Below are 13,560 nucleotides of genomic sequence, written 5' to 3' on the forward strand. Positions count from 1 at the left end.
ATCAGTATTGTTGCAAATTGCTGATTTTTCTTTCATTTAATTAACTCAACGCCCTTGAAGAGCAAATATATCTATCAACATAATTTTTTTTCTATGTGACTGCAAACTTTTCGATCAGTGAGACGATGTGGAGGTTCTTTTTCTTCTTTTCCTTTTTATAACTTTTCTATCAAGGAGATTCCTTGGAACTTTAATATTTAAAAATGTATTCATGATAACTTGGATACAGAAAGCTAAACTAAGTTTCCATATCGAAAAGAAAACACGGAAATCAAATTTATTTAATAGTTAAATATCAGATTCTGTAATTACGACTGTCGAATAACTGAATTTCCCTATTATTTGCCCCCCCCTAATCAACAATTTATTGTCTTGTGTCATGTAACCGTGATCAAGTTAGCTAATTATTAGAGAGCTATTTTTTTGCAACTTTATCTGTCATCGAAATATTCGTTTAATAAAACATATTACTCTTAAATAAATCTGATTACTTCTAAGCCATTCCTTCACTTGCTCTAAAACATCGTCTCTAAATTTAAATAGTGTTTTTAAGGAATTTTAAATTAAGATCTGTTAGTCAATCATTTTACTTTAAAGAACAGACATACAATCAGTGGGAGTGTCTTCCCAAAACTTTCTCGCATATTCTCTAATAACCTTGTCATGCCAAAGAATGCCTTATATGGAATTGGCATACAATAGCTAAGACATATCCACTTTTGGTGAGAATTTAGTATTTTTACTGAATCTAATGTGTCATCCTTGGCGAATTATTTGGCGATTAATCTCTGGCATTCAGTTAATAGTATCCAAAAATTGAATTTGTGTTTTAAACACGTTTTTCTCAGCCGATTGAAATAAAAATTTGACACAAAACTGCACTTGTAGTCAGAAAATCCCATAAAAAATTTGATATATTTTAGTCATTGCGATTTGGAATTATTGCGTTTTTCTGAAAGTACAGACCGACAGATAATCAACCTGTTGTTCGATTGGGCTCAAAATTTGTCAGATGTCTACTCAGATGTTAAATCTGTGCACCAAATTGTATCTATCTAACTCTCTTCATTTTGTAATTATCGTATTAATTTATATTCGAACAATAGGACAGACGGACTTCCTCAAATTTTGATAGTGCAGTTAAATTTCAATTTTCCTTCAAGATTTTATAGAAGTCTGCAAATTTAGTATAAAGACCATAAACCAAATTTCAACCATCTAGCTGAAAGCGTTTTTGAGTTATTTTTGTCACAGACATACGTACATTTTCTAAAAATGTGTTTTTCCAACTCAAGGAATTTCGAAACGTGGAAATTCCTCAAAATCTCAAATTCGATTTTTTTTTTTTTTTTTTTTTTTTACCATTACTATTCTTTTCTACAATACATATACGAGAAAGTAAAAATGGTTCAGAAATTGTATGCAAATTATTTTCTTTCCGAGGCTAAAAGTACGTCAACTTTCATTTTTCAAAAGAAGAAAAAAAACCTAAGTGTGAAAATGAACCAGCACATTTATGTTGTTCAAAGCTGAAAAAAAGAAATTAAGAAAATTGTAAAAATAGTAGAAGGTTACGATTAGAAAAAAAAAAAAAAATGGAAGCAGCAAAAAATGAGAAGGAATTCAGAGCCTTTGACATATTTGGTTCAAAATTTGGGAAATATATGAATTTTAAATACTAAATCTGTCCATTAAATGCTGTCTTCCTTTTTCTTTTTGCGTTTTCTGGTTATGGAGTTCACTTTTACTCGAATAACCAGACAGATGTATTTCCTGCGTATGGATTTTATTCAAAATGTGATCGAAAGCTACACATTTGACCGGAAGTGCATATACGAAGTTTCATCAGTCTAGCTCAAAACGTTTCGAAGTCATCGTATTCACAGAGACTGACAGACAGACATAATACTATTACGAAATTTCCGGGTTCGTATGGACAGTGGAAGTTATATGGTGTGGAGAACTCTCAATCAGCAGGCGGCAGTAGAAAATAAAACAACGACGTTTATTTACACGAAGACACACAGGACAGCACAAGGGCAACAACTATATACAGCACAGAAGACGATTATCTTCAGCCGAGACGTGCACACAGCAAGAATCTACTGCAGACAGTAGCGCACAGCTTAGTTCAGCACTAGCTTGACTCCGCCGCTGCTCCGCTTAACTCTGAAAGACTCGTTCTTCACCGATGATTCCGACTACTCTCGGCAGCTGCAGACTGCCTCCTTTTATAGGTCTCAGGAGGCGGGGCTAGAAGCCTCTCAATCAATCAGGAACTTCGGAGGCGTATCTCCATTCCTACTGGACGGTTCGGGAAAATTCTCGATGTTTCGGGTATAATCTATTTTGGCGCCAAAGTCGCCAAATTCGTCGCCAAATCGCCAAGTTTGTCGCCGAGCTCTGGGACCTCCGACGCAACACCCGGACTCCGTCCAATACAGATGATTGTAAAACAGTCTTTCTGATGATGGAACCAACTATGCTGGGAAGCAGCATCACAGATTCGCAACAATATACTTGCAAAGTTTTATCAAATGAGGTACCAAACGTGTGAAAATACTTTGGCTCCTGTAATTGCCGAGAATAAAAATTTACAAAAATTTACTTTTTACATGATACCCATACGGAAACCCATATCCAGAAATTGGATTTGGGTTTTAGACTCGCTTTTATCAACCGAATGAAAAAAAAGTTTCACACAAAATTGCATTTGTAATTACAAAATACCTTACCAAATTTGACATATTTAGATCATTGCGTTTTTAAATTATTGCGTTCATATGTTTCTAAAAGTACAGGCCTATAGAACGGTCAATCCATGGTTGGATGTAGATCAAAATTTAACAGGTGTCTGCACAATAGATGTTAAATCTGTGTACCGAATTTTATCTATCTAGCTCTCTTCGTTTTGTAGTTATCGTGTTATTTTCTATTCGAATAACCGGACAGACGGACTTCATCTGAATAGAGTTTACTCAATATCTGGGAGAAATATTCAAATTTGGTGCAAAGATCTATACAACATTTCAACCGTCTCTGTGTGAGTTTTTGTGTTATGTTTATCACAGATAGATAGACAGGCAGACATATGGACATTTTTCAAAAAATAAATTTTTCGAACTCTGGAAAGTCTAAAACTGGAGATCCGTCAAAATCTCGAATTCGAATTTTTTGACGACTACAATACTTTCTCTATATTACATATACGAGAAAGTAGTTAAGTTAATGAGTAAAATATTTTTTAAACACTTCTATAAACACTCAAAATTGCATATTTCTATCTTCAAAATTTGCTGAAATGTTTATTGACTTGGAGCGTTTTTCCATACTTCAGACTGGTGTTTAATCATGTCATTCTCAGTCTTTTTTAAGAATAATATATCACAAAAGTTTATTCAAAACAAGGAATCATGCTACTTTAGCATAATGATGCATTTATTAATTTTCATTAAACTTTGAAAATAATGAAATAAAATATTAATTGAAGTACTTAAAAAAACTTGCTCAAAATGTACATTTTCGACACCTATACAAATTTACATTCTTCTAACAATACTCATATAAACTTGATCTAATTCATCCCTTATCAAATTCATCCAACCCATTTCATTCCTTATATCAAACAGGCCTCATGAATTTGCTGCGTCTACAGGAGATGTGTAATACACATCAGAACGTAAACAACCTTAGTAGTCAACAGTCAGCTGATGGAAGGGCGAATTTAGCGTCTTTCTTACCAGGACTTGCAACTTCTTACTTTTTTTTTTTTTTTTTTTTCCAGAAATTTCAGCTTGATGTGGAGAAGTTGCTTTCCACAACTCCGCATAGTAACCTTTTTAGTTTTTAAAAAAAATATTGTTAATCACTTATAATCATATACAAACATTAGTCACACTTTTTAGTACTGCAATATTACTTGTTAGTACTTGCGCCATTGTTTGCGCTTTTTCATAACTCACATTTTTACGCTTTTAGACATTTAGATTTCATAGACATTCCATGTTTCGATTTTATTATAAGTTGATACAAATATTTTAATTCCATGAGTGTGGCGCAGCTTAACCAAAGACGATTTTTGTGCCATAAAAAAATAAACTCACACCCTTCTATCCAGTATTCCGCATTCGACCGTCTTATATCTGACGTATAGTGAGAATTTATTTATCTATTTGCAACTGCATCTATAGAGGTATCGTCACAAGCCAGAATTCGGACATAATGTCATTCAAAAGTAATTGAATATAACGATCACCATACAACAAACTGTTAAAGGAAAAAAAAAAAAATCAGAGTTTCTAAAAATGCTATGCAACATATTTGTAGAAAATTGTCACTAACGAAGAATATATTATTTTTTCTTTTGAAGTTGATCATTTTCACAATTAATACTTTCATTTCGATTAAAGCGACATTTGTCTGTCCAGATTATATTCTGAAAAAAGAAAGATTTTATTCCACCTGAAGTGTGCCCCAAGTTATAAAATTCTTAACTGATCATTAATTGATTCTAGCTGTTTATGAAGTCCACAAATAGTAAGGATCCTAGTAATTTTGTTGAATTATTTTCTACACTCCCTGCATTTGTTAAATAAGTTCTCAACTGACTGTTCAGAATAATTTATGAAATAAATATGTCAAATTGTATTCTTTTGCAACTAGACTAGCATTACATTTACATGCAATATAAATTATCAACATTTCAAAATGTAACTGAAATATAGTAATATTCTACTTTAAATCTTACTTTCATACACATAATTGCAAGAAAAGAATTTTCGTTTCTTTTTTAGTATTCCACTATTTCTCTGAGATATCTAAAAATGTTCCCTCTCTCAGATTTTAATATAATATGTTATATTGAAATTTGAATAAAACAAATGTTTCTACCTAAATTTTTTATAGGACCCTCTAAATTTTAAAATAAGCATATCTTTACACATTCTGTAGAAAGAAATGTGAAACTTTGTGTGTGTAAGAAGAATGTAAGTCAAAGGGCTTTCAAATGAATAGCTTTATTTAATGAAACTTTGTAATTGGAAGTACGTGTATAATTGCAATATATATATATATATATATATACTGTTTAGGTCAGTTAGCAATAACTTTTTGTTGTTCCCCTTCCTTTTGCTCCTTCTCAATTTCAAACATATTAAAAAAAAAAAAAAAAAAAAAAAACCTACAAAATTTTATTCTTTTTTTATTGATTGTTGCAGCTTCTAAAAGCTAATATTTTAACAGTTTATTAATAATCCTGTGTGCAATTGCATAAATATATATATACACACACATTCAGGTTGTATATTCTACGTATGTTTTAAAATGTGTATCTAAATATTCTTTTGAATTTTTGATAACTCATCTAACCTCCATAAAATCTTCAATATTCGTAAAAGAAGTGATGGGGAATAATTGTTCTAACAATAATATTCCGAAATTAAAAATGCTTATTACAATAAATTAAGATTCATAACAATTTAAGAAAAAAATTATCAATAAAAATTTTTAATCCTTATAAATATAACAGACTTCTCTAGTTAGTCATGCTATAATTCACTGTATTTATAAAAAATTAATTAGCACAAAAGTTTTAATGCAATTTTCACATAATGTAAAATATGAGACTGATTCCTTGAAGGAAAGAATGCTGAAAAGATTTAATTTTCTATGATTATTTTATTCCCTAAATTTTTAAATAAATGACAAATCTTAAAAATTATAAAACATTTATTTCCATCAATAATGAATATGGTTACATACATATATCAATGATAGGAGTAATTTATACAATTCCTTCAGAGCATAAAAAATCAAATGAAATGGATTGTAATATGGATTTGACAACCAACATTTTGTTAAATGGTAGCAACATTAAAAATTTTTTTTTGAATATTAGTTTTCTCAAAATAAAAACTTTCTTAGACAAGTAACTATTGTCTTCACATTTATAAATACACAAAATCAGCATTTCATAAAGCATAATATGAAGAAACAATAAAGAAATTAATATCAAAATTACAAAAATAATGTGAAAAGGGGGGGGAGATAAAATCAAATATTTCGAAAAATATTTTTCAAATCATAAGCAAATTAAATTTTAAAACTGATAGTAATTTAATTACTACAATAAGCAAATAATCACTAATCATGCAACCAAAGAAATTTCTGAAATCAAAAACATTATGAGAAGCGATGTCTAGTATCTTTAACATGAAATACTTTCGAAATAAATTCAGATTATTTAATCGGATTTGATTATTAATTATAAATATACAAAAGTAACTTGCTACCACATAACAAAATATCTAATTTTGAGACAGATAATTTACTCTTGATCTTTTTTCACTTCTTCCATATGCATTTTTGCCAACTCTAATTTCTGTTGATAAAATTGGTACACAAACTGAGCCATTTGAGGCATATCATTTATTATATATGGTTCCCCCATTGGCTCATCATCTGATTTTCGGGTACAAGGGTATACTTCATGTGGCAAAAGATATAACACTTGAGGACGTTGCATAAGAATTTTAAATGATGGTCCTAATTCAAAACAGTTTTGGAACAGAGATACTCGAGCAAATATATAAAGACCCAATCTAGCACGAGACATTGCAACAACTAATCGACGGACATCTCGCAAGTGACCCACAGCTTTTGTTCTTACTAAAGATAAAAGAATATAATCATTTTGTTGTCCTTGATATTTGTCGACAGTAGTTACTTTGTGAGGTCGTCCAAATACAGGATTGTTCGCACATCTCTTATTCACAACATCTCGAATCAGATGCTTCTGTCCATTGTAGGTAGTTAGAATAGATATTTTTTCAGCAGGATATCCAAGGATTCTCATATACATAAAAACACCAACAACATATTCAGCTTCGGCTAGATTCTATAAAAGAAAAAAAGATACGAATACAATGTTATAACTCCTTTCAAAATTCCCTTATTGTGTACGTATAGTAGATTTTAAAAATAAAATTAACAATTAATCCTGACAAACTGATTACTGATATTGATATAAACAAGTATTTTATACAAATTCATAAAAAAAAAATCATTTTTTTAATATTTGTCCCTTAAGAATTTTTAAAGATAAATTAAGACATAAATGAATAAATAAGATTAATGTGCATGAATATCAATATAAGCAACATTTGTACAAATAAATTAAACCCTCCTTTCATATTATCAGATTGTTTCCTAACAGCAGTTAATATCTAATAAGAATTAGACTCGAGCAGTTTATTATGTTATATTTCGTGTTATCATAAATTTAATAAAATATATGCAGTAATGTGTCAAAGTATTTATAAAATATGGGTAATAAAATAAAATAAAACTTATAAATATGAACTATTTAGAACAAGTATTTAAAAGCTTGTAATAAACAATAAATAAGAAACAATGAAAAATAACTGGCATGGTTATAATCACACATAAAAAAATCACACATATAAACACAAGACAGTTTACATACTAATATTTCTCCCTTCAATTTTGAATTTGGAAAAGCATTCAAAAATAAATATTAAGCATTTGAAGAAAAAAAAATCCTTACAAATAATTAAAACAATGGATGAATAGAATTATTATTATTTGAATTTTGATAAAATGACAACATTTTATTTTTAAGAGGAGAAACAAATAAAAGAATTTTTATACTATACTACTGAAAATATTTATACAAAAATTTTGATACAAATTCAAAAAAGAAATATTAATTTATTTATTTATATTTCTTATTAATCTTACAATGAAAAAAATTACCTGATAAAAGTATGGATTTGGTTCAGATTCCCCAATGCCATTGAAATCTTCAACATTAATTAACTGGTAATCAAACCAAAATCCAGAATTTGCCATTTTGTATTCAGGTAAATTGAGCACATGTGGTAAGTTTCCTAAATTCTTATACCGCCAATTATAAAGATTACATATACTTGGTCTTGAACGTCCTTGGGCATCTAGATCTATTGTTGGAACACCTAGCCGAACAAACCTGAGAAAGAGATAAAATGTTATTATAAAATTCTAATGTAAAAACACTGATAAATCATTTTTTAAATGCATTAAAAAAAATCTGATTCCATGCAGGAAAATTTGTACAGTAGAAAGAAATGAATAAATGATTAATTAAGAATATGTGTTTAAAAAGCAATATCAAGTAAGAAATGAACAAAACATAATGCTTTAAGGGAAAAAAATGCAAAAATAAATGCTTTCTTTTCTTTTTATCAAACTCTTAATTGACTAGCAAAAAGGACACATTTTGAAATGCAATTTTATTAACATATATTTCCATACATAAAACAAGAATTTTGTAAACTTAAGTTATGGTACTTGGCTTACACATGGATCTGTTAATCATGCAAAAAACATAGATATATTTTTATTAATTTCATGCAAACAATAAATTGTTAAATACAGTACATTTTATAGTTTATATTTTTTTAAGAGTGAGAAAAAAATTAATGTTAAATTAAATGAGTTTTGCATGTGTGTGCGCAAAAATGAGACGTTTCATTTTTAAAATTATTTATTACTTTTGGGTTGCACTGCATGGAGGATTAAATAATAAATACCAAACAGACATGCAGTTAGAATTTTCAGCAAATATTATTACTTGCAATTTAAAAATTTCTGCAAGAAAATTTCTCTTCCCACTTTCTTACTTTCAAAAAATAAAATTGCAAAGAAAATAAGATTAACACGTGTACAAGGAACTGTATACAAGACAGGAAGTGAATGAAAAATAGTCTGCTATCTTAGATATAGTTACCAAAGTTAAAACTATTTTTGTTTACTTTATAGCAACATGATTGGAAAAAAAATTCCACCTGTTTTGTTTATGTTTCAAAATATTTTCAGTCTCATGGCAAAAAGCACAAAAAAATAGGAGTTTTTTTTTTATTATTTTTAATCATAAATATATTTTGAAATCAGGATTTCCTTGAAAAATTTATCCAGAATTCAATTTAGAACTGAAATTAGCAACAAGGACATTCTACAAAATATACCCCCCCCCACACACACACACACACTTTTAAAATATCAGTATCAGAATATGCTATTTTAATTGATTTACAATTCAAAAATATTTTAAATTATAACTCATTAAAGCATAAAATTTGATGCCAGTTCAAATTAAAGCTTTGAATAGTTCCCCGCCCCCCCCCCAGCAATAGCCAACATGATCATTTAGCAAAACATGATTTTTGTCTCAATGTTCCAATTGAAAGAAAAGGTCTAGAATTATTATCTAAAATTCTTTCATTTTCCTTCAAGAATCATTATGCTAAACTAACTCGAGTTTTACAAATAATCAACTTAAAATTTAAGGAACATATTTACAAAAAGCCAAAGAGTTGCATATTTCATAGCACAGAAAATTAATTCTAAAAAAAAAAAAATTTAAAGGCTTATTATGTTTTTTCTTATTATTATTATTTTCTTATTTTTTTTTACTATGTGCAGAAAATACCATGTACAGTATAGATAATATTTCTCCTGTTGAACTAACCCTGCTTTCCTAATATATAATTACAATAGGAATGAATTTTAAAAGTTATAATGAATGAATTTTAATGAGTTATAATTAATTTTCATACTCAGAAGACAATTTTAAGATTTCATTTAAGATAAAATTTAAACTATTTCAAGATTTGATTAATAAATCAATTTCCACATATTTACATCATAGTTTATTGAAAAACATTAAAAATTAATAAATGATTGTGAAAAAATTGAAGTGACTAGTGTAGAAGTATGTATCTATCATTGATGCTAACTAAATTGTACCAATTAGCCTCATAACATTTTTATAACATCAAAATTCTTTTTTAATAAATATAGAGAAAAATAGAACAACATTTATTTATCTCCACACAATAATTTTTTTAAAGAAAAATCCAATGAATTCCTCTTTTTTTCCCCCATTTATCAAAAATAGTATAAGTATAAAAATAGAAAAGTTAAAATAAAACTACCTAGTAAACAATGATTGTTCCATATTACTATATTTCTGGAAAGCCATATTTTTAATCACAGGTGGCAATTGATGGTGATCACCAATCATGATCCATCTTTTCAGACGATTAAACCCATCATGTGGATTTTGCAGCAACAAAGGAATAAATGTTTCAATTTCTAATATTTGTGCAGATTCTTCCATTAAAATATTATCATAAGTAAAACCTAATTCTACCAGCTCTTTTCTTTTCAAAGCTGCATGAGTGCAAGTCATAGCTATGATTTTAGCTTCCTTCACTAATAAATACTGAGATCTATCCAAGCCACTACGCAATAGTTCAAAGGCCCGGAATTCTTCCAGTTGTGAAAAGATTTTCTTTATGTAGCGAAAACACCCATCAGCCTTTTCCATATCTTCTTCATAATTTGCACCTCGAAACAGAGGCTGAGGGGTATTGTCAAAAAATTTAGCAAAAGGGAAACACTCTGCCACTTTTTCTTTAGAAACTGATTTATTTTTTGCTGGTTTTACTTTGCTTAGAAACTCTTCCCATCGAGCCAACACATGATACATATAGAAATGACCAGCTGTCTCGCAAGTATACGAGACATCACCAGGCACATTAAGGCTTTCTTGTAGCCTTTGAACCTCATTTAACAACTCTAATCGCTTAGCTAAAACATAATTTACTCGACCATAACGGCTGAAGTCTTTCTCGGTTTCAAGTGATTCTTCACCATGTCCCAAACGAAGCAAGTGCCTTTCATCAATATCCAAAGCCATAATCTTTTCAAAAAGTTGATTCAAGGCCTGATTAGAATGAGTCACAATTAGTGTCCTTTGATTTGGGAAATTATGGTACAGATTTGAAATTATCTGTACTGCAACATCAGTCTTCCCTGTTCCAGGAGGTCCAACCACCATGGTGAGTCCTCTATGCATTCCAGATCGAATAGCTTCAACTTGTGTTGGGGTAAACTGGATCATATTCTTTTTGGGCTGCTCATATAGATAGGGTCCACGACTAGGTAAAACATGGGGAGTAACTACCAACTTATTCTTTTCCTCATCATCGGGAGGTAAAAATTTTATTTTAAAAGGTGGCACTAGTTTTTTAGGATCATCAACATTCACTTGTATCTCAGAATCCGGAAAACTTTTTCTTAAATGATCCATATTTAGAAAAGTATCATTAAAATCAAATTCCATTATCTGATCATCTATTTTTGAATAATGAGCAGCACCAGGATCACCATGACCCAAAACAATATCATGCAGCCAATCAGGAACTACACAATCAGTATTCATCAGACTTCTTATTGTCTCCAGAACTGCCTTAAAATTATTTTCTTTTGGTTTTCTTCGCATTATAATATTAAAAGTTTCATAAACATCTTCCTTTCCACCAACAGCATTCAACATGTCTAAACGATACTGATTGCAATCCAACCACACTCGAAAAGTTCTTGTATCACCTTCCATTACTGGTTTCGGCTCAGGTCCCTCCTCAATAACCTTACCCGTAGGGCCTAACATACCTTCAATTTCACATCCTCTAACATAAGCCAAGCCAAACTGAGGTACAAATGGTTGTTTTGGATCATATGCTGTACCAGGCAAGCATTTTGGTTTAACAGTGATTAAGAAACATACATCATGCTTACGCAGAGATTCCCATTCAGCTTTTATGTCATTTTGATAACTTAAAGTAACAGTTACATCTGCTCTAACTCTGGAGGGTTGTTTCTCACCAATATTTGGTTTACCAACTTCTATGATGGTAAATGTTGTGATTGGCTGAGCCATTCGAGCCCAACCACTAAACATAACTTCACCAACTTCAGTTTTACAAGGTCTCAATCTTCTAATAGCATCTTCAATATCTTGTCTGATTTCATAAGTAGACTCTAAACGAAATAAGTTAAAGTTTCTAAATAAATAATCATACAGAGTTAGAAACTGGAGATTTAATTTTGGTAATGCAAGACATCCTTCTCCAGAAAAATATTCTGATGGCACAATGTTTTCATCCCATATAATTTTCTCTGTAGGATAAAGAGGCATCTGATTTAAGGCTTCTAACTGAGAATCGCGTTTCTCCAATTTTGAAATTAGTAATTCTAAAAGAAATTGATTATCAAAAGGATTTTCAGCCTTTTCAATACCAGGTAATAACTTAACAAATGCTGCCATCTCATGCAGTGTAGGATTTTCCAAAGATGAAAAAACTTTCTCTAAGCTGGTTCTTGTATCAACACTAGCAACATTTGCAAGATAAAATTGCCTTAACTCAGGAAACTTCTTGAAAGCGGCTTTCTGTACATTAGTAAATAAAGCATAATGTATCAACATCATATCATTATCTGTAAGAGGTTCACCTGTAAATTCATTTACTTCAAAACGTGAATAAAATTTTAAAATATCCAACAGCTGTGTAAACAAACGTCCCTCTGTCCTTTGGTTTAAATTTGATAACTGACATTTTACTACAGTATGACAATCATCCAACAAGACATTGCAAAAACGTCTTGTTAATGGTAGAGCTTCAAGATCAATAAGAAGTTCAATGAATCTCTCACAATAATGAACAGTTTCTAACATTTCTTTATCAAGTTCTGGGGATTTCTCTTGATTTGGAATGGTACTTAAAACTGTAAAGAAATTCTGAATTAAGTTGAATAAGAACTTCCTCTCAAACTCAACAGCTTCCAACTCATCTGTATTCAATTCTTTGTCCTTCTTTTTCAATTTATTCCAATATTTCACAAGAAATTGACATTTTCTAAATTCTTGATCTCGTCTCTCTGGTAGAATATTTATCCATATAGATAATGAAACTAGCTTTTTGACATTTTCTCGGATAATTTCAACTTCACAACTGTTGAAACAATGGATAAGAAACACAAGCAAACAAGTTTTTTCTCGAAGCGATACACTTTCATCCAAAACGCTACGTAACACCTGTTTGAAAAAAACTGGAAAGTTCTCCGGTTTGACTTTAAACGGTTCCCAAGCTGGTACACGTTCACGAAATTTTTCATTTACCATAATTACGATGGACATCATGTGAGCATGTGATGCATCTTTGTTAAATTTCGGCCACAGACAATTTTCAAGGTATTGACTAAGTTCAAGAACCATAATGCGTCTGACTGAAAAATCAGAAGCAACGATTTCATCAGCGTATACATCATTAATTATATCAACACTTATTAATGAGGGATCGGATTCAAGACGATTCTGTCTGTTCGGAGCCCAATATTTATTTGCTAGCTGAGTGATTGAATCTGCTTTTATCTGAGCTACAGTCGGTAATATATCTTTTTTTGGAACAGATGCACTCATGTTTAAACTCTAGAAAGTAAATTTACGTTTTAAAAAGAAAGGAACCTCCGGCACGTAGCAACACAGTTTCAAAACATGTTTACAAGCGACAGCGGCATCATTTGGTTGCCAATTTTTTATTGATATTTCAATATAAACTTGATTCTCCATCATTCAAATATTTCTAAAAATTATTCTTCTAAAATTCTATAGATTTTTCTTTACTTTAAAAAAATAGCCACCATTGCTTTCAGGTTTTT

At 30.1% G+C, this 13,560-nt stretch overlaps 1 protein-coding gene across 1 annotated transcript; it reads right to left on the reverse strand.

Moving 5' to 3' along the window:
- Positions 1–5,897: 5,897 nt before the first annotated feature.
- On the reverse strand, positions 5,898–13,410 carry LOC129981525 (RNA helicase aquarius-like). The gene is made up of 3 exons (XM_056092383.1): positions 9,993–13,410; positions 7,774–8,005; positions 5,898–6,895 (listed from the first exon to the last, which is right to left on the reverse strand). The coding sequence occupies exons 1-3, from the start codon at positions 13,319–13,321 to the stop codon at positions 6,326–6,328; spliced, it is 4,131 nt and encodes a 1,376-aa protein (XP_055948358.1). The 5' UTR covers positions 13,322–13,410; the 3' UTR covers positions 5,898–6,325.
- Positions 13,411–13,560: the final 150 nt, after the last annotated feature.

Source organism: Argiope bruennichi, chromosome 8, assembly GCF_947563725.1.
Source record: "Argiope bruennichi chromosome 8, qqArgBrue1.1, whole genome shotgun sequence".
NCBI classification, from domain to species: Eukaryota; Metazoa; Arthropoda; class Arachnida; order Araneae; family Araneidae; genus Argiope; species Argiope bruennichi.